Source organism: Apaloderma vittatum, unplaced genomic scaffold (assembly GCF_000703405.1).
Source record: "Apaloderma vittatum isolate BGI_N311 unplaced genomic scaffold, ASM70340v1 scaffold14769, whole genome shotgun sequence".
Lineage (NCBI taxonomy): Eukaryota > Metazoa > Chordata > Aves > Trogoniformes > Trogonidae > Apaloderma > Apaloderma vittatum.
The window spans coordinates 4,234-27,229 of NW_009734737.1; the positions used below are offsets into that span (position 1 = coordinate 4,234).

The 22,996-nt window shown below is 45.3% G+C and overlaps 1 protein-coding gene across 1 annotated transcript; it reads right to left on the reverse strand.

Annotated features, from left to right (window-relative positions):
• Positions 1 to 3,432: 3,432 nt before the first annotated feature.
• Positions 3,433 to 13,506, reverse strand: LOC104279193 (metalloprotease TIKI1-like; the record flags this gene model as incomplete). Its single annotated transcript, XM_009876389.1, has 3 exons — positions 3,433 to 3,465; positions 9,553 to 9,639; positions 12,946 to 13,506. Coding segments are annotated over 3 exons (681 nt in total), but the record flags the coding sequence as incomplete, so codon positions are not given.
• Between the last annotated feature and the right edge of the window lie 9,490 nt (positions 13,507 to 22,996).

Sequence of the window (22,996 nt, forward strand, 5' to 3'; positions counted from 1 at the left end):
AACTTAAAGCCTGAATAATGGAAATTCCACCAGGTCCTAAGGAAATTTGTTCAACTGGCAAATTGCCTTGACTAGAAACCAATTCTATCGATTCTGACAGTGTGCATCCTCACCAGCTAGGCCACTGGACTTGGGACTTCTGCTGCGTTGTCCCTCTTTCTCAGACAGGCACCTGAGCATGCTCATGAAATGACTATTCAGTTTCTCTACAAACATTTATGTAGATCAAGTTTCTTTACTCTCTTGTTGTACAGGCACGGTCTTCAGATCCCCATTTAAGTGTGTGGCTCTTTTCTGACCTTGCTTCATTTATTCGATGCTCCCTGAAGTGCTGGCAGCAAGAGGAGGCAGTGCTCCTGCACTGGGCTCCCTAGTACATTTCCCCCCTGCTCCTGCCACTCACTGTGGACTGCAGTCTCCTTAACTGCAGTACTGGGCTTGAGAGTTGCGTTATCCCTTGGCATCATCACTCTATTCCAGAGAAGGCCTCCAGCTTGACCTCCATGCTTTGCTCCTAGATGTATGGCCTTGCATTAAACAGCACTAGATAAGCCCAGCTTTCCAGGAGACTCAGGTCTGCCCCCACAACTGACCTATTTGTTACCTTCCCTCCATCTGCATGATCTCCATGTTTGTGCAACAATTAGTTGGCATTAATACCACCGACAAAGCCACTGGGAAATGCAGGGCCAGGAACAGATAATTTCCGTACTGCTTTATAAGCATCTTCTAGCTTTCCTCCTCCATGGTGGAGGATGACTCTCCATCTGCAGACACTTTATGAGAATGATACTCCCCCTGGGTTGCTTACAGTAAGCCACTTTGATTATGTCTAGCATTATAGAATGGCCTAAGCTGGAAGGGACCGTAGAGATCATTTTAATCCAGCCTCCCTGCCACCAGGGACGCCACCTGTCGACTAGATCAGGCAACACATGGGGACCGAACAGGAATCGAACCCGCGACCTCAGCGTGGTTAGCACTACGCTCAGCTGACGGAGCTAACCGGCCCCCTAAAATCACCGCAACCTCCCTGTCAGGGAATCGAACCCCGGTCTCCCGCATGACAAGCGGGGATACTCACTACTACTACATGAGAATATCACCAGGAACAAAGTCAGAAGCCTTCAAATCTAAGTATAAGTACGTCAACATGATGTACTATTACCCAAAATCAGACTCTTGTCAAGAAGTGGGCTCATGTTTATCTGACAAGGCCAACTTCCCTCTCAAGGGAAACCGGCTAGCATCATCATACCCTCTCTCAGCTCTTTACCAGCTGCAGACACTATTAGCTTTTTTAGACTTTTAGCAAACTGAAGTTTAGGTAGCCTGACAAACTACTCACTCATTGTCCCAGAATATTGCTGATAGAGTATTTTTTTCCACTCCCTTGAAGTTTTTTGATTGCCTGTATTGACGATTCAAAGAGCTCCTTGGCTTAGTCTCTAAATATGCTGGACTGCAAGTTAACCATTGTTAATGTTTTACAGATTTAAAAACATGGACATTTAACATTTTTCCTAATTACTGGAAGTTATTACTTACTGGACATAAAATATTCCCTAATGACAAAGCTACAAATACAGAGTCTTGTCCTTTCCAAACACTAAGAAATAGTTACTGGTTGTTTCTGCCTTTTTTTTTCCTCATAAGCAACAATTTTGCCACCCTGTTCAGTACAGAACCTGTACCCCTGCTAGGATTTCATGAATCCCTGACACATTTAACCAAAGCAGCTTTTTTTAAACTAAAGAATTCATCTTTGAAAATACAGAATTGTGGTTTCTCAGAGACCTAATGCAGGACTCTTGAACAACTCCCAATTATGATTCACACTTTTATGCTTAAGTTCTTCCTCTCACTTTATCCAGCCTATAATTATTTTCAGTTTGGGGAAATTAGGCCCCCTTAAAGCACCAATCATCCATAATATTAGTTAGGACTACATATGCCCTTTGGCATAGAAAATAAAGTTCAGTTATGATTACTTGTACCTAAGCAAACATCAGTTTTTCAGTTCAGTAATTAATTCATTCTTATTAACCTGCATGATGTCTGAAACTGCATTACTCCAAGCCAGCTGTTATGTCTTCTAGATCGAGTGTTATACACCTATTGTGTTTTAGGTAAATAAGCTTCTTCTAGTGCTGCAAAAACACACGTGAAATACCTAAAAGGAAGTGCAACTTTTCTCTTTCTTCTACTCTAGCAGAATTTCAAGGAGCTGCTGTGTTGCTGCTGATAAGCTACAACATTGAGCTTTCCATATCTTCTTCTTTTGACTTACGAACAGCTTCATGGCAAATAAGAAAAGATATGTGGTGTCACCCTTTGTTCTTTCTCCATTGCATCCTTCCTAGAAAGCATGGCTGTAGCTACTTTATTTTTACATATTCCACACATGCAACTCATCCCACCAGACTCCTGCTGTACCAACAGCCCATTTATCTTAATAAATAAACAGGCCTCATAAATTCATACAGGAATGGAACTTGTGATCAAATTACCGTAGTCTAACAAGTTACTGTACACTGGCTGAGCAGCAGAGACTGACCAGGAGACCAGGCTTAGGCTGTACTGCATTAATTTTTTCAGCAGTAATGCCTCCATCAGCAGCTCCCAACCACGCCTTAAATGCCTGCATTTTGCAAGGTCAAGCCTTTGTGCAGGCACTTGGGATACTGGAAATGCAATGGACAGTGCAATTGTTGAAATACTCAAGCTGTCAAAGAGCATGGACTGGTGAGAGGCTGGGAGCAAAACGACAGACTGGGAGGAATGGGTCTGTTTAGTCACTTCTCACAAACACAAGACTGAAAGGTACACAACCTGTCTACCACGTACCCATCACAATCTCAAGGACAGTATAGATATATCTCACTTTAGGATGTCTGGAACTGCTTGGAGAGAGAAATCTCACCCCTAAAATTCCCCAGAGACCATTTTACCAGACTTCCAAATAGTGACAGGAATTCAGTTCCTCTCTCAAAGAGCTACATAGGAATTTGGTATACTTACATTTTGAGGGATAGCCCAAAATTCCATGAGTGGGAATTACCCCAGGCATACATGGAAGTCTGGGCTAGTTCTTGTATGATTATAGGCATGGTATGTCATAAATCTCAGGTTAATCAATACACACAGGCGGTGAAAATGCTGCACATTGCCAGCCGAATGGTTTGCTTTGGATAGGATAAGGTAACTGAGCTCAGAACATCAGCAGCAAACTTGTCTAGCACTGGCTATGGGGATATCTTCCCTGCTGCAACAAACATGGTTAAATGGGCTAACAATCACCTTCCCAAAGCTGCACAGCCCTGGGATATTTAGAGAAAGACCTAGGAAATTTAGTTTTGCACTAATCCTGTGCAGCTGTAGAAAGCTAAGCTGCTTTAGCCTGTTTTACCATTGGATTCTGACGTAACTTACCTGTGCTTCTGGGTCTATGGCAAAGAGGTAAAACTGCGGGAAGAGACCAGTGGATTTTGAGCACCTGAGTGGTTTAGTCAGCATTCCCCTGCAAACTGTGTAGAAGAGAAGCCCAAAGCAATAACAAAACCTGTTTTTCACTCTGTTTCTTCAAGAGTTCTAGGGAGCTAGGACTCAACAGTCTGATCAAATGTTTGCAGGTGGAGGGCAAGAAGATGCTTAGAACAATGTCTGGATGAAAATTCAAATTTTCTCAGCAGTTAAAATTTTTAAGCAGTTAAACCAGTACCCATAGCAAAAATAAAGCATTTACTTGAAACAACTTAAAAATTTGGGCTACACTGAATCAGAGGAATCCACGGCTGCAGCAACAGTAGCAGGGTCCTCAACCACACCCCGCACGGGGACACATCCAGAAGCACATCAGTGCAGGGCTGCAGCTCTGCTAGTTCAGAGCTTCTGGTGTTATTTACATAATTGGTTCCCAAACAGAAGTTCAAATGCCTCCTCTGAGCTTGCAGAAAGCTCTTCTAAATACCACAAGGTGCCAGAAAAGCAAAGCCAGTGAGGTGTGGTGATGTAGGCCTGTGCTGTCTTGCCCCAAGCATGAATGAAAATAGGCTTGAGCCCTGCTCAGAGAGGGCTCCTGGCTCAGCCATATGAAGCACACCTTGAAATCCAGGGGGCTCATCTTTCGTGACATTCCAGTAAGCCAGCAAATGCCACTTCTGAAAGGTAGAGGGGGCTAACCAGCACTTGGGGTGACCTCAAGAAAGCATCAAGGCCCAATGCTCTCCCCATAAGCCATCCGCCTCATTAGGGTTTCTCACTATGGCTACTGCAAGTGGCCACTGTGAAAAATCCTCACTACCTGAGATACCCAGAAAAGGTAGCTAGCATCTCAGCTTTTTACTTTTGGGAGAGAGGATCAAGCAATATGTGGCAGCACCAATTTATCTTTATCAAAATCAGCTAGATTTGATGCACAGCTTATTTAAGCTTTGTCAGGCTGATGGTCCATAAAGCTGCAAAAATATTTTTCTCACATGGTGCTGTCTGAGGGACACAAGGGGAGTGGGACACACTGATAAATAACAAGTAATCCACATAGAAATTAAAGGTTTGGTTAAGTAAGACGAAAATCATACTCTATCACTAAAGTCTACCGATGCAGCCTCTGTGCAGAAACAACCATTCCCAGAAAGCAAAACAAGTCAACACAGAAACACATAAAAGCTGCCATTAAAAAGTAAGAAAGAAAATATGTGCTAGAACATTGCTGTAATGCATTTACCAGACAATTCATGTAAGTCAAGTCTGAAACAGTATATTTTTTTTTTGCCAAACAGTAGTTTGATTTCTGGCCAAAGCCAGCCATCCTAAATCTTCCCTTCCACAGTTATAACACAGGATGGTGGCCACAGTAAATTGCAGGCTAAACACTGTTACACATTTGGTTTTAACTGATGGGACTGTTCTAAAGTTGCATGGATGGATCCCTTCATAAACCTCTCTGTGGTTTGACTGCACAGCCACCTGCTCCCTATATACTTGTCTGTAAACATTTGACCTCTAATATTAAAAAAAAAAAAAAGCTTCATGAAATGGACAGAAATGTGGAGGTCTGAGTGCTCCAGCAAGAATATTGCCAAGCTTAGGGCAGCTAACCTGTTCATTATTAATTACCACGTTCACCTCCTGCTCCTAGCGAGCCATTGAAGCTTGAAAGCTGTGGTGTCTGAGCACCAAACATTACTGTCACTTGTCTCAGCTTTAGTCTCTGAGTATCTACCCACACAGACTGCACGCTCAGGCAGACTGGACAGATGCACCATGACCCAGAGCGTAATTGGGACTGCAGGCACTGCACACAGGACTGTCACGCTTGCCAAGGTCAGGCTTTGGGAAAAAAAAAAACGGATTATTGCACACCTGAGAGCACCATCTCACCCAGCAACCTGGCAGGAAGAGTTGCTGCGTCCAATGGCACAGCACAAACAAGGGTGACAGCAACACTAATTCTGAAACCTGGCCTGCCCTGGCATCTCTCCCAAAGATGACCGAGAGGAAGAAGAGTGGCAGTCTGCTACTAGCACTCTCAGCAGAACCCAGCATCAGAAGTCAAGAGCCTAGCACCAGAAAAGTCCCACACAGGAAGGACACCTAGCCAGGCACATGTGAATGAACATGCTCTGCCTCTACCTCCATCGTCTCCAGAAAGAAGTCACACCCTTCACTTCAACTGCTCATTTCGGCCACCCCTCTGGGAAACGCAGCCTAAGTTACGTTTTAGGAATGACCTTTCTACCTTTGGCCAGCGGGGCAGAAGCTCGGCACCCCCCATCTCCAACAGCAGCAGAGCATCGACAGAGTAGCTCTTCCCCTGGCATATGCCCTCAATTCAAGCTGTCAGGGGCTGAGAGATGTCCTGAGCCAGTGATGGCACCTAGGACATTTATGAGACTCCTTGGAGTGACTATTCTTCTCCTATCTGTATAATTCCTTTGAAACTGTTCACATGTGTTGGTGTCCAAGCATCCTTCATCCAGGCATGCTAGAAGTGAATGATGTCTTGTGTAGACATGCATCTACCTGCTAAGCTTACTGCTTGATAATAACTTTATTCAGGGACACAACATTTCCCCTGTTACTAAAAACCAATTGTTTGTGCTGCCTCCTTTCTGCATTAGGCCAGATAACGCAAAAAGACATCTTAAAATTGTATTTCAGCCTCTTCATCCTATTTGCAATCACCTTTCTAACTACCTAATAAAAGCTTTCATGAAAACTATAGGAAATTATTACAAGATTATTGAAAATTGCAAGTCAACAAGAATAATGGAAAACATACTCTTTCAAAAAATCCTCATCACTTTTTGTGAGCTTTCAAGTTTACTTGGTAAACGCAGTATCATCAGTGAGCAGACATGAATAGAGTGTATGGCAGTAGAAATTTAGAGAAATACAGAACCAACACATCACACACTGAAGACAATAGAAATATAAATAATAATTAGTAGACCTGAAAGTGTAAATACAGATGCAAAACACCTGTGTAAGCTACTGAAGATCTCTGCAGGTGAGGTTCCTTGTGATACTGTGTTCACCAATCCAGAGGGCAAAACAACCAAACAAATCCCAACACTATCATTAATAGCTTTTCCACATAAAACAAAAGTCAATTGGAGGAAAATAATTAAAAAAAAATGTTTAATCTGGATCCATTGTTAGACCACATGTTGTCTGCTGGCTTGCAGTTCATTTTCATCACAGAGCAGACAGGGGCTGGACCACAAGAAAATTAATACTCTCTTTCTTGAGAAGCAGTAAGAGCAAAAAGGATTTTGAAGCTCCCAAGCATGAGCTCTAAGAAAACCACTGTGCCTGAAAGAACCACAGACAAACTTGGATGCATAAACAAGGAAGGCTGAGGATAGCAACAATAATACCACTGCACCACACATGCATATGACTGCCATGATGTGAGACATGTTGCTAGGCCTGGGAAGAACTAAAGGAATATTAACACATAGAAGACATGCCCTGCTGGGAAAGGCTCAAAGGGTTCCCTTTGCTTCATTTAACAAAAAGAATATTAAAGAACAAACTGATTGCAGTTGCAGCACCAGCACAAAATAGAGAAATTCTATAGCAGAGGTAGAATACAAATCCTCACCAAATCCAACAGTTGAAAGTTGCAGCTAGGCTGTAGTCTCGGTCTGAATGTGTCTGGGTTTGTTGAAGAAAACTAAAAATTAGTCTTCAGAACCACTGCCATGTGACAGAAACCCTGTCACTGGGATGCAGTCTAAGGGAAAAGATGGCAGCTACAGTTCCACATTTCATGTTTTGTAATGGGCAACAAGCAGTGAGCTCTATGAGTCAGGCATCAGACAGAGCTACAGCATTAGCATGACAAATCACCAAAGTCTGCATCAAGAACTGAGAACTTGCAGACCAGAGCTCAACACAGAACCTCCCAGCTGACCAGGTGAATGAGCCAAGCCTGCATGCCCTTCCTGTTCCACGCTCCTCACTGTTGGTTAAGTTACCCCAAAAAGCATTCAGCCCAGGGCTTCTGTGTGCTGTCTTGTGCAGCCTCTGATGCACAGGACCCCTCTCAGCCTGCTGACAGGGCTGTGCTCCTCTGCAGCAACAGTACTCTCATTCAAAGCTAGAGGATCAATCTGAAGTGTCACAGAGTGTGTCTGCCAAACAGCCCACAGGCCCAGTGCAGACTTGTCAGAGGACACCAGGATAACCCAGCCACAAGATACGTACACAATTCATTGCCTAGTCCTTGCCAAGTGGAAAAAAAAGAAAGTGCACTGTAACACAAGAAGCCAGCCACAGGCAGAGGGTTGTATGTGGGAGCTGCAAGGAGAGATGAAGCCACATTTACTGCCTCACATCTTCTGCTTCTGCCATGTAATATGCTGAGCCAAGTACATTCTTTATGGAAAATACAGATACTTGATAGGCATACAGAGTGCAAATGCAAGGAGCTTGCAAAGGCACATGTGACCAGCGCAAACCATTGCCACAGTAAAAGCCACAGTTGGGGATTTCAAAGCCCTACTGCAGAGTCCAAACTGAAACAAAGCCTCCATGCTTCTGAATACAGAGACAGCAGATCAGCAACTGAATTCTCCTTCTACTCTCACTGAGGGAAGAACTCTGAACTCCCCAGGTAGTTAATAAGATCTTAATTAAACTCCAGTTATGACAACAGAAATATGAAGCCTGAGCTATTTTAGTTGCCACCCAGCCAGCCGATTCCCCATCCCTGATGTCTAGACATGGAGGCTGCAGGGGTGTCTACACACAAACCGAAAACAAAAACAAATCTAGGTCACAGACTCCAGCAGCCCAAGGTGCAAATATGATCAATTCAGTTGTTTCAGATCCAGTTAATGTGCCGAAAACCCTGATATTCCCATCACCTGAGGGAGGAGGGCTGTTCCTGATGCATACATCTTGAAGTTACACCCTGGGGCAGAAGATGCAATCAGGTTACCGCAAGTACTGTCCTGTCCAACTTGTTCAGCAGTGAGTGCTCTTATTCTCTGTCAGCTTTTTCATCAGGCAACTCTCTTCACTTTGCTCCAGGTTTAGATCTGAACTACTCCTTGTAGAGCTCCCATCACATGTCCCTCCTTGCTCTTTCTTTCTCTCAGGTCTTTGTTATTGCCGTTGTCAAAGATGAACCTGAACCTGGGTCTTGTGAATGGAAACACTGCCAGGTCTGACCTCATGATCCCCGAAATTAAAGACAAACATTATAATTTATTAATTCAGTGTAGCAAAAAAGACCTTCGTTTGAAATGAAAATACCTTTGTTCATATCGTATCATTGGGCCTAATTTTAAGCCATCACTGCTGTTTCTCTAACTTCCTTAGAAAGGAAAAAAAAAACCAAGCAAACCAACTCCCCTCTCCACACATAACAAGGTAGTGGTCTCTTGGCTTCCTACTGTCCCCATAGATGTGGGCTGCTTCTAAATAATGGTTTTATACCAGGGTCTATCAAGGATGGCCCTTTCACCTAAGTGGATACATAAATGCAGCATGAAAAATGTTACTGTTACGTCAGGAGGGTTGTTTTTGCTAAGCAGGAGTCTACAGCCCTCACAGAGTGGTCCAAAACTTGCAAAAGTTGTGAACCTTTTAGAGAAAAGCAGGAATCTCTCAGCCCTTTGTTGCTGCAGAGGTTGCTCTTGGAGTAGAAGCATGAATATGTCCTAAGTAAAGCAAAATGACCAAACCTAGAAGCCTTTGCTTCATCTTGTGTCTGCAGTTAACTGTATGAGGAAGTGGCTGGAAGATGCAGAAAAGAAGACTTTCAAGTGCTCAGTTCCAGAGCTGAAGTCAGGATTTCAGCTTAGTACTTAATGGCTCCCTGCTTTTTACTGCCAAGCAGCTGTGAAGATTACTTTTGAAGACGTAGCAATGTATTCAGGTGCTCAGGTAGAAACAAGAGTGCTGTCACAAGGTCTGGACACAGGAAAGCCACATCGGGAAAATAGATATCAAATCAAGAATAGCTACCAGGAACAGTCTTCCATCAAATGTCCCAAGCTTGTCTTGGCTAGGAAACGGTGATAGCTGGCCAGTACTTACATGCTTAAGTCTCAGTCCCAGGCAGAGGGTAGACACAAATCCAAGCCTCTTGTGTTCAAGCTCAGACTGGTCTATGAGAAACACAGGCTGGACATCACCCAAGTGTGCCAAAGCACAGTGTTTTACAAGCACATGGCGTGGTATGGCCAAGGCCAGCTCATTTTCTGAGGCAATACCAAACTGATGCTCATGACACCACAGCTGGAGCCAAGAGCAAAGCTGCACGGGCTTTAGGCTAGAGTACTAATGCCTCCAATCCAGCAAGCATGTAAGGACATGCGTAACTTGAAAGAAATGTTGGGAAGTTCAAGAGACTCACTCTGGTGCTGGAGGTCAACAGTGGTAGGTTACGCGTAGCTACAAAGATTTTTATCTCCTAGAAACCCAGACGCTGCTAGGAATAAGACCTGCATCCTTAGAGGGTATTGCAGGAGAGCTACCAGCCATGGAAGAAGGTAGAGTGGAATAAAAAGTGGAAAGAAACAACATAAACCAGAAAAATAAATACCATGGCCCTGGCATGGAGACAGACTAATCTTTCCATGTACCCCTAAAGTTTCATAGATCTTGGAACAAGAGAAGGGGATTGAGGAGGCGCTGAAGTATTTTACAGGTTGTGTACACATCATTGCATAGCACACAGAAATGATACTTTTATGGCTTGATTACAGGGGCAGCCAGCCTGAGCTAAGAACAGATAGATCTGGATGGTAAAATAGGAGAGTCATAAAACAAAAGATAAAGAGAAAACTAGAACAAGTACAGCTAAAGAAAGAGACCCATGACAAGCAGCATTAGCTGTTTTTTATATGATGGGGTTTTTTATTATTATTTTTTTCCTCTCTCTTGCCACAAGGAGAAGAAGGAAATCTCTAGTTTGGGTCTGTCTGCACTAAGCAGTTAAGGAGCGTTGTGCAATCCCATGGAGACAATCAATGATAAACTATTTTAGACCTTCACGTGCAATAACATACCCACACCAACCAAGCTTTGCTTGATAGCACAGACCAAAAGAGGGATCTAGCTAATAACAATTTATTGCTTGTAAGTGGCCTAGGAGTCCTCCTCACCATCTACTACAACCTATATCGTAAGTGAAAGAAAGAGCAAACCCTGTGCAGAAACATAAACTGAGAGTACTAAACTTGCTTCTCTGCCAAGTAAATCATCTCTCTGTGACTCTGCTGCATCAAAAATCATTTATTGCACAGGATTAGACTACTGCTTATGGGTTTGTGTCCTTGTTTTTAAGTCACCCCTATGTGTTTACTCACTTGAAAAGACAGATGCAGAAGTGGTATGATACTGGGGGTTCCCAGACAGCAGCTGGGGAACTAATTTTCAAAGAGCCTATTTCAAAGTCTTTGTTTGGTTTATATTAAACACATAATTAACTCAATTGCCTGACCAAACTGAGAAGAAAACTCTGAAATCAAAGATTTACAGAATTGCCAGCAGTGAGAGTTCACAAGTTAGGTACTGAAACAGCCATGAAATTTGCTTAGAAACACAAAAATCATCTCCGGAGCTGCCCGTATGGGAAATCTAGTAGTGGACAGAAATGGGCATATGAATTCGAGGTGCAGTAGCTGCTCCAGACTCGTTCCCACAGGGGCCAATATGCTCCTTCCCTCTGGAAGTGACCAGGCATGGTAGAAACTGCATGTCACATGATGCACATGCACATCCACTGAATTGTAATAATGAGCTGTGATTTTCCCATCTAGAGCTAAAGTTCTCCTGCAGTTCTGGTTATCCTGACCCTCTCAGCTGGGATCTCACAATAAAGGTCACCAGGTTGGGCCACTCCGGATGTTGCAGCTCTGTGTACCCACCCCATGCACCTTCCCAGCTCATATGGTACTTATTCCACTTGACAAAAGAGCACAGCAACAGCCACTCTTTGAAGAAAGCTGCGTGAAGGCCTAAAGTAAGTGTCAACAGTTGCATGAGCTTAACGAGGACATGATTTGCAACTTATATTTCTCAGCCTCCCCACCATTTTGTTACAAGGCAGAGGAAACGGCACAAGTCCCCCCACTTCTACCACGCTAGACTAGAGAGGCAGGGTCAGCAAAAGAAACACGTCAGCAGTAATGTTAATAAACTCTCGACTAGATAAGATGTGGAGGAGATGGGACTATTCCTGGTGGGGGCTGCAAGCAGATAACAAAAGCACAAGGATTTAAAAAGCACAGTTAAGCAAGACTGGAGATGTGAATGAGGCTGTCCAGGTCCAAATAAGGAGAAAGAGGAGTGCAGATGCCCTGCCTGCAGTTAAGGACTGCGTAAGTGATGCCATCTGGGCTGCCCATGCTATTCTGTGCATCATGGTCCCTCACTAAGCCTTGCCACGGTAGAAGCATTTCTGACGTGTGCTCCCAACTGTTGTCCCTACCCTTGCTGGGCTGCACCTCCTCTTCTGCTCCTTCCCCTCCAGCATAGGAAGCTGCATCAGTGATGGGACAAGCTTCAGGCTGCAGGGGAAAGAGACAAGTGTCAGTCATAACTCTCTAGCCTCATGATCAAAAGTCCCCAACCCTGGGCTACCAGAGGATGCTGCAACTGCAGGTCTCACCTATTCCAAAGCAGACACCTCTTCTTATCCCCAGACTAGCACCTCCCTGTACCACAGGCCAGAGAGCAACCATATGCCTGCCTGTGATCCCACCAGACAGGCAGAGACAGTGATAATCACTGCTCCTGGGTGTATTTAGTTCCCAGAAGAGAGCCCACAACCACCACATCCAACACATGGACAACACAGAGGTTGTTCTATTTGCCAGGTGTCACACTGTATGAACAACAATATAAACTCCAGCCGGCCTGAAAAAAGAAAGGCAATTCCACACAGGCCTGCACTAGCCTGTGGAGCTCCTTGCAAGAAGCTGTGCTGCGCTGACACTCACCTGGTCTCAAAGGAAGGAAAAAAACAAATAAAACAAAAAAAAACACTTTTCCCCTGTTTTTGAGGGCACTAGGATACTCCTCCAATTAGTGCTTACTTTTCAGCTTTATTCACAGAATCCCTGCTTCCCCCATGTGATCACATCTTTCTTCATAACTGGCTATTACAAAAGCAAGTTTAGACACTGAGTCCCAGCCTGCCCAGGGCTCCCGCAGGGCAGAAAGTAGGCATCCAAAGGCCCAGTGTCTCGAGGCTGCCCAGTACAGAGGTCTCCTGAGGCCAGGTCTAAATGTATTTGAGGATGTGGCCTGAACTCCTATAGATAGTAAACTCTGCTGAGGGCACAGGAAAAGGCATGGGCTGCAGGGAGCAAACATGAATCTCTGGGTAGAAAGCACTTAACCCACGTTCCAGCCTGTGCTCTTGCTGCTGTGATATCCACCCAAGCAGCCAGCCTGGCACCCTAACACACCACTCTGCCTCACCTGGGAGAAGTTCAGCCCATTGAGTGGGTGGCACTGCTCCTCCACTTTCTCCACAGCACCCGTTTGTTTCCTCAGCCTCTCCGCTTCCTGGGCCAGGTACAGATCCAGGACAGGCACACCTCGTGACTTGATGTCTACCTCCGTCAGAGAGTTCACCATCAGCATCACCCACACTGGCCTCTTCCGCTCCCAGTTGCCAGCAATGGCGTTGAAGAGGTAGTCAGCATATAGGCCTTTGCCCCGCTGGTCTGGGGTCATCCAGAATGGCATCATGAACTTGACATACTCCAAGTGCCGCTTGAGCCGGCGGTAGATATCACGGGGCAGCACATCCTGGAGGTTCTCCCCCTGTGGCAGGAGCTGGCAGCTGGTGAGAGCTGAGATGGTGTAGGGGTCGGTGAGGTCCAGCTCAAAGTACACAACGTGGCTCTGCTGAAATGCTTTCTTGGAGTTCTCTGGGATGAAATCCCAGACACGTGTGTATGGAACATGGATGGTGCCAAAGAAGTAAGATGGGGGATCTCTCTTGATGGTCCACAGGAAGGAGTTCAGCTCACTTTGCTGGGGGAGAGGAAGACAGAGCTGAGTAAGTACAGACATTTACACCAGGCCACTGCAGTACAGGGCTCAAGGACAACATAGTGCCAAGCCAAAAGGTCACCTGGCTCAGCAGCTTGCCAGCATGGACTTCTCCTAAAGGGGCTTTGCTCACACAGAGTCCTCTTTGAACATCATTATTCTCAGGTCTTGAGGTCAAAAGTAATCTTCATTAACTAAAAACACAAGATGATTGGCATAGGCTTTCTCCTCCTTAAAAGCAGAACTGAGTCTTCTCAATGGTAACACCACCTCAGGTCATTGCTCAGGTATCTGCCAAAACCAGCAGCAGAGCACAGCCCTAGCAAGCCATGCTCCAGACAAAATGCTGGACTTTTTATTGAGTGAAAAGTTGGCATTGCTTTGCCAAAGCAAAACAGGACAGCAGGGTTACAATCACCTTCACCTTTATGCCTCAGCGCAGCAAGGCAGCTTTCATCAAAGAAACTACTGTAACAGTCAAAGAATGTTGCAGTGCCTTGTGGGAACTTTCTGCTCTGAGCAAGACACCAGACAAGAAATACAAAGACACAGCTGGCAGATGCACTTACTGGAGTAGACAGAAATACAGTTTTACAGGGATGTAGCACATGGAAGATGGACACACCAGTCAAGACCTCTCACAGTCCAGTTCTCCTCCTTCTTAAGCATTAAAGAAGTGCATGCAATACTCTGGAAATCAAGGGAAGAAATTCTGCAGGGCAAACTCAGCCTGTGGTTCCAGGGCATATCTGTTTAAACACAAAGAAAAAAAAGCCTCTTTCTTGAGATTAACTTTTAAAAATCTCTCAAAAAACACAGCCCTCAGGAAGTCAAAATCAGACTTTAAGTTTGTTCCACTGCAAAATGTGTCTTGCAGCATTCCCAGGAACACCAGAGTACAGGGCTGTGCTCAAGCCCTAAGCAATCCTGCAGAACTGGAAAGCAGATAGAGCAAAAGGATCCTGCATGGATCCTGCCAAGTCATTTTACATCAGCAGCAGGTATGACTTCCATGGTCACCATGCACACCACTAGTGCAGTGGTCCTTACTGGAGTGATAGACACAGTTTCTGTCTGTACAGACAGGAAGAAGTAGCCTTTGCATATCTAAGTAAGAGGGCAGGTTTCCAGATGCACTCGAACATCTGGTCAGCCTTTAGCCAGCAGATAACTCTAGCCCCAGCTCTGAGGCTAAGTGTACATGTGTGCTGATCTAAGAAGTCTGCCTGGCTGCCAAATGCAGAACGGGAATTTATTGGAAGCACATTGACTATAGACTTCTGATACTAAAGACTCAGGTCAGAAAGGTTAATCTTAAAAGACTGCTCTGCAATGGCTCATCCCAGACAACCTTCTTCAGCAGCTCTTTAAGTCAAACTCAGGTCACATATCCGTCAGAACTCCAGCAAAGTACTACTACCAGTTCAGCTTACCAGCATGGACCAACAAACAAAGTATACTCCAGAGAGCTCCTCAGACACTTCTGCAGCACATTGAGAGTTTGAAGGATACTTCAGACCTTGGTAACACTATGCTACCACTCTGTCTATAGGACAGTCCTGGAATGCACTCCTGAACTACAGACCATTAAAAGTGCTTCTGTACAAATGTATGCAGTATGGGCAATAAACAGGAGGAATTGGAAGCCACTGTACGACTGGAAAGCTATGACCTAGTGGCTGTTACTGAAACTTGGTAGGATGAGTCCTATGACTGGAGAGTAGCTGTCTATGGCTACAGGCTGTTTAGAACAGACAGGTGAGGAATAAGGGACAGAGGTGTTGCCTTTGATCCCAAGAAAGGGATAGAGTGTGAAGAGATGTCTTTTAAGAGTAGCCAAGAGCAGGTCAGAAGCTTATGGGTAGGATTAGAGACCAAGGCAGCAAGGGGAACCATGTCGTTGGTGTCTACTATAGGCTGCCTGATCAAGGGGAGCCTACTTACTCCAGCTATAGCAGGCATTGTGCTTGCAGACTCTCATCCTGCTGGGGGATTTCAGCCACCCTGACATCTGCTGGAAAAGTAACATGGAGAGCTGTAGGCAATCCAGGAGACTCTTAAGAGACCCTCCATGATAACTCCTTAAGCCAGGAAATAGACAGTTCTACCCAAGGGGATGTGATACAGGACCTAGTGGTCACCAATGCAAGTGAGCTCATCAGGGATGTCAAGATTGGCAGCATCCTGGGCTGCAGTGATCAGGCGCTGATGGATTTCACAGTCCTAAGGGATGCAAGTCAGACAAGGAGCACAGTCAGGACCCTGAGTTTTAGGAAAGCAAACTTCCACTTTTTCAGGGAGTTAGTCAATAGGACCCACTCGGAAACTGTTCTCAGGAACAAGGGAGCACAACAGAGCTCACAGCTCTTTAAGGACACTCCACAGAGTGCAAGAACTCTCCATGCCCAGGTGTAAGAAATCAGGCAAGGAAGAGAAGAGACCAGCCGGATGAGTCAAGATCTGCTGGTCAAACTAAAAGGAACTGCACAGGCAGTAGAAGCAGGGACAGGTATTCCTGTGTAGGAATGAGGTCAGGAAAGCCAAGGTGCAGCTAGAGCTGAAGTTGGCAAGGGATGCAAAGGATAACAAGAAAGGCTTCTACAGGTATACCAACCAGAAAAGAAAGGTTAAAGAAAGCATACACTCCCCCGACAAGCAACACTTGCAAACTAGTAACAACAGACAAGGAGAAGGATGAGGTTCTCAATACCTTTTTTGTCTTAGTCTTCACTGGTAACTTATCTCCTCACAGTTCCTAAGCTGAACGACCACAGGATGGGAACCAAGTAGACAAAGTCCCTCCCGCTGTAAGTGAAGATCAGGTTTGTAACTACCTGAGGAACCTGAACATACATATGTCCATGGGAGCCGATGAGATGCATCCCAGAGTCCTGAGGTTCTCAAAAACTTTTTTACCTCAGTCTTTATGTGCAAACTCTCTCCTCACACCTCCCAAGTTGAAGGACCACAACATGGGGACCAAGGGGACAAAGCCCCTCCCACTGTAAGCAAAGACAAAGTTCATGACCACCTGAGGAACCTGAATGTACAAAAGTCTATGGGACCTCTGTATCCCAGAGACCCAAGGGAATTGGCTGATGTAGTTGTCAAGCCTCTCTGAATATCTGAAAAGTCATGGCAGTCAGGTGAAGTCCCCAGTGACTGAAAGAAAGGAAACATTACACCTTTTTTTGTATTGCGTAGAAGGAAGGACCCTAGGAACTGCCACCTTGTCAGTCTCACTTCTGTGCCCATGAAGATCATGGAAAAGATCCTTCTAGACGCTCTGCTAAGGCACATGGAGGACAGGGAAGTGATTCAAAACAGCCAGCATGGCTTTACAAAGGTAGGTCCTGCCTGACCAACCTAGTGGCTTTCTACAATGGAGTGGACAAGGGAAGAGCAATGGATGTCATCTGTCTGGACTGCTGAAAGGCCTTTGACACGGTCCTCCACAACATCCTTCTCTCTGAGTTGGAGACATACAGATTTGATGAGTGGACTGGTAGATAAGGAATAGGTTGGATGGTCACATCCAAAGGATGGCAGTCAACAGCTCAACATCTAGATGCAGATGGGTGTCAAGTGGTCCCTCAGAGGTCCACTCCTCAAAAGGTCCTCCTCAAAAGCTGGACATGAGCCAACATGCAAGCTTCATGGGCTTGCAGCCCAGAAGGCCAATCGCATCCTGGGCTGTATCAGAAGAAGCGTGGCCAGCAGATCAAGAGAGGCGATTCTACCATTCTGCTCTGCTCTGGTGAGACCTCTCTGGAGTACTGCATCCAGCCTGGAGCCCTCAACAAACGAAGGACATGGACCTGTTGGAGTAGGTCCAGAGGAGGGCCACAAAGATGATAAAAGGGCTGGAACACCTCTTCTACGAGGACAGGCTGAGAGAGTTGGGGTTGTTCAGCCTGGAGAAGGCTCCAGAGAGATCTTACAGCAGCCTGCCAGTACTTGAAGAGGGCCTACAGGAAGGCTGGGGAGGGACTGTTTACAAGGGTGTGCAGCAGCAGGACAGGGGGCAATGGTTTTAAACTAAAGCAGGGTAGATTTAGATTAGATGTTTGTAAGAATTTCTTTACTATGAGGGTGGTGAAGCACTGGCACAGGTTGCATAGAGAGGTGGTGGAGGCCCCATCCTTGAAGACATTCAAGGTCAGGCTTGATGGGGCTCTGAGCATCCTGCTCCAATTGAAGATGTCCCTCCTCACTGCATGGGAGTTGGACTAGATAACCTTCAAAGGTTGCTTCTAACTCAATGCATTCTATGATTCTATGATCATAAGCACTGTTCCAGACTACTGCACATAGCCAGCTAGAAAGGTGTTTGGCATTGCACTCTCCCATTTTTTGCTCTGCAAATCCCTCCAGCTTTCAGAACTGGATTCTAAAAACAGAGTAATAGTGCCAGTTATCAGTGGTACCACTGAGGAAACCACAGAGGCCATCAAGCACTGAGTAAATAAAGTTTTCCTTTAAAGAGCCTGAAGCACAGGCAGAAGAAAGCAGGTTCAGACATAACAACACTACTCATGCAGTCCGAGAGACCGAAACTCTACTAAGTACTCTTGCTGGCACTTCCATGCCAGCTGGAGCAGTCATGGAGCTGGCCACACACCAGAAGCACCATTCAGACTTCCCTTCTCAGAATTGCTTGGAATCAGCATGAAGGGCTGCAAAACAGTCTTCAGCTTCCCACTGTTAATGGAAAACCTCCCTAAACCCTGCAGAGCAAGTTTCCGGGCACTAGCAGTTGTGTGTCATCACCAGGTGATGCTACAACAGGAGTCCAAAAAGCTCACTTACTCTCCAAAAGGGGCATTACAGCTGCTCATGGCATGATAGTGCCTCACACTCCTTTGGCATCTCTTTTTTCTTCAGGAGCTGGAGACTGAAGTGCCAGCACTGCTCTGCCTACATGCCAGTCCCCTGCCTACAGCCCTCTACCGCTTTATACAAGAGGGGATGCGTCAAAGTCCTTGGTGTGCCTGAGCAGATCTGCGCTTCCCCTGCTGTAACTTCTGGCATGCTCATGTGCCTGTGCACCTCCTGGAGCTCACACAGGTTTCATTTTGGCTTAAAAGAGGGAAAAGCAAGGGTACAATCTCTCCCCAAAACTGTCAAGGGGAGTCATTAAAGAATTCTCTATGTGGCTGCAAGATAGCTCTGAGCACCCTGAGCAGTGCCAAGGCTTGTTCAAGCATCCACAGTACATGCCATCACTGGCAGTGCCCCTTTCTCACCTCAGTTCCTTGAGAGCAGGCAGAAGATAAAGGTGCTACAACCCCATTTTCCATTACAGTATATACTTCTACATAGCTGTTAGATCAGAGAGAGGTGCTTTAAAACCAGCATAAATTACAGTCAAAGTGGCATCCTGGAGGCTTAAGAGAGCTGCATTTTACAGCTCCAGTAATTTCACTTTAGTAGCATAAAAACAAACCAAAAAAGAAAACAATGACCCAAAAGTCAGGTTCACATACAGATCAAGATACACATTGCTGTCTCCACTCAACATTTTACAGGTGATACTCAATGCATTACTCATGATGAGAAGAAACTAGGACCAAGGGGAAAAAATGGAGGGGCAGCCCAATGAAGAAGGGAATGAGAGTCCCACATAAAAATGCAGCTCTTCCAATTCACTGCCACACCAAGATCTGAGGCAGCATCACACTAGCCATGCTATAACTCCTGTGTACCTCAAGTTTAATCTCCCATTTACATAGTCCCACATCAAGATATTTCTGAATGCTCATCACCATGGCACAGTGCATACACCCCCATCTCACTTCCCCAGGTAAACAACAGTTGACTGCGAATTGATTCACGGTATCAACCCAGGGAAAATATTGCTTGGAACAAAAACGAAGGAGGAGAAAGTCTTCTCCTCAACGAGCAGAACTAGGGAGGAGGAAAAGGAGCTGCCCACTATCACAACGAAAATGCACTGGGACCTATGGGATCCACTCCTGCCTTGAGACTGAGAAAGCCTCCCTCCCCAACCACAGGGGACAAACTCTACTACCTGCTGTGAGACGTGATACAGGCACATATGAGGCCAAACAACATTCCCACCAAATGAGTAGACAACAGGGTAAGGCACTGCAGAAATCCTGGAAGAGCATAGTGCATGCCAAGTTTTTTTACTCAGGAGGGAGGGTCTAGGCAAAACCAAGAAAAACTTGAAGAAAGGGAGAATAAAGTGCTATGTTGCAGATCAGCAGCTGAAACCATAGCATGCTAGTCCCATATCCCAGCATCTGCCCTCTAATCATATAGCTGGTTGTCGACAGGTGGCACTGGGAACTTCCACGACCTCCTGCCTTCCTTCTGTCTACTTCAGCAGAGGTATCTGCTTCTGACTGAGAGGTATTTTCATTACCTTTCCAACAGGTTTCTTCTTTTAAGATTTAAAAAACCCTCAAGTCTCAGATCCTGCTTATTTTAACAGCAGCTTGTTTATCTGCAGTATTTATAGATCCACCTTAGGAAGCAACTTGTAGTCTTCAAACACACAAGTACCACTACATTTGCCAGACATCAGGCACCATTTCAGAGGATGCAACAATGATTCTGCTGGAAGAATTGTTCCAAAGAAGATCACAGAAAATGTCATCTTTCTTCTGAGAAACTAGCTCAAATTTTGTCACGTGACGTACTGATTGTCAAGAGTAAAATTATGGTAAACATTCAGTCAGTAATGCAGCAAAAGCCAGGAGGAACAACGAATGTGTTCAGCGGCAGCACTCTGAACAGCACTCTAAAAAAGCAGCATGAGAGTTTTTTTGGGGAAAAAAAAAGGGGCGGTGGGGTATAAAGATGGAAGGTTGTGGCGATACCGGGAACTGAGGCTCAGAGGGGAAGAAAAACTGCTGTCCAAAGGCTGAGGAACTGCATGTGAACTCCAGACATGGGAAGCCTACACTTCCTTCTACCCACTTCTGCTTCCTTCCATCTTCTGTCTATCTCATCTGTGCAGACTACACACTTTTCTGCACAAAGTGCATAACTTGCTGTACCCTCCGTAGCCTCAGTGTATCTCAGGACCCTCATATGTACCACTGGGCCTCAGTCACATCCTCCAAACTTCAGTCCAGGATTACATTGTTTTTCAGGCCATAGTACTCTTTTACGGTTTTTTTTGCTTGCTGCAGAAGCCAGAGCATGTGGCATGCAATATTTCACCCAGGCAGGCAGCCCTGTAACCCTCCTTATATGGCTTTCTCCCTCCCTCTTATCTATGCCTATGTCGTATTTTCTCATGTTCATTTATGCCTAACTGATGGAAAGATTGCACCTTTACTCACTACATAAATTGTCCCATGCATCTATGATAATGCACACAGAAATGCAAGGCTCATTTTTAACAGCCATTCTCTTGAGCTTTTGCCCACCTGCATTACTGACACTCTCAAACTCAGCTTAAGACTGTAAGCAAAGCTTGCCTGGAGACACATTCACTCAGCATTTGTGAGAAATGAAAAATAATGGCTTTTTTAACTAAAAAGCCAAGGGTTGAGAGTGGACAGATTACTTGCTCTGCTGAAGTACACATGTGAGGAAAGGTAGCCATTTAAATTAATTGGCCCCCTGTCAGGAGCAACGCATCATAAAACACCAACCAGCTACAACCACAAGCATTCTGCTGCTAATCCCTGGATTCCAGCTTTAAATTTACCAGTACACACCAATGTTAAGCAAAACGAAAGCACTGACAGACCACATTACTTAGTAACTGGAATAAAGAATTCCAGCATACTTCATTGTAGATGAACTGTTTTCAAAGTCTTTCTTTTTTCTTATTAAAAAAAAAAAAAAGAAGAATGATGGGACTCATTACTAGTTGAAGCTCTAACTAGAATTTGGAGTGATGAAGTATTGTATGTTCGTTCCTTAAAATAACAGCTTCTCTCTTTTAGGCACTGATGCACGTATTTCTTTCATGAGAGAAGCTTTAGGCAAGCTGACAAAAAGAAGAAAGGTATACCTGTAATCTAGATAGATAAAAAACGAGACCCCATAAAGAATTAAGAACAAAACAAACAAAAAAGTCTTCACTGTTGATGTGAGGACAAGGAGGAATATTTTTTCCCAAGAGGTTGGTGTAAATATCCTTAAGGATACACTCAACAGCTTTGCAAACAAGGCAGATTCCCAGACAAGATGGTTACCACCACTGTCCTAATGGCCCTAGGAAACAGCCTACCAATACCAGAACTTCAGGTGGTCTCACACTTTAATGACAGAGTAATCAGCCGATAATGACATACCATTAACACCTTTCACCTCAAGATTGTCTGGTAACTGGCAGAAGTCAATGGCTCCTGGGTAAAACTCCCTGCATGCCCCACCGAACGACTGAATTACCCATTTCCACAGCAGAATGCCTGCTGCTCAGGTTCTCAGGGGCTGTCCCCTTTCTTCTTGTTCTCACTAGTTCATTACAGTAGACTGGCACTAACCCACACCTTTTCCACTTTTTGATCTCGAGAGAAAGGGGGCAACCCATGTGCCAGGCCTGGCTTTATGGCAGTGCCACAGCTGGCCACCTACAAATCCAGCTGACAAACTGGTTCTGAGCACAAGAAAATTGATAAGGCACCCTCCCCAAAGGTAGGGTTATGCTCCATCTAACCCAAGCTCAGGCTCCAGTGGGGCACATGTAGCTTGGCATATGGTTGAATCATCAGTGTCCTCAATGTTCGGAGGAGACATATCAGCATCTACGGCTGCAGGGGGGCTGGCATGCTCAGCTGGAGGCAGCAAGGGCCCTAGATCACTGGCTACATGTAGATGCAGGCACAGGTGAGAGAGAGAAGAAAGGTCACAGAAGAGACCTTCTTCACAGTTGGAAAACTTTCTCATACCTAGCCTGAGTGAGCCAGCCCACTGTGGCCTAGGCACCTCAGTGCAGTATGTCTGCATTTAATTCTCAGGGCTTCTAGTTCCCCTGACAGTTGTGTTGGAGAAGGTAACAGTACCCAAGGTAGGAGATGAACAGAAATGGCAAGACAGATGTCCCACAAGCACTTGAGTGCACAGCACCTCCCATGAGGCTGCTTCCATGTCCAAACAGCTGCCGACAAACAGCATGGACAGTCTGTTAACACTAACAAGCACTAAGCAACTCCAGGAAGGGTTTTTCTGTGTGCTTTTTGGTACTTTGATCTCAGAAACTTCATCAAGAACTGCTTTTCCTCAGTGTCTGATTTTTAATGGAAATGACATCCCGCTCCTCAAGCTTCATGGAGGACAGAACACCACCCCTAACTTGAAGGAGGGCCCCCCAGACATGCTTATCCCCCACTGGACCCACATGAACCCATGCTGCTCCTGCTTACTACAGTCAGGTTGATGAGGTTACAGGACGAGCAAACCCTAATACAATTTACAACCGTGTTTCCACTTTCTGGGCACGGCCGTTTGCTGGTCTGAACCTGCTCCACCACGCTCGCCTCTCAGCAGT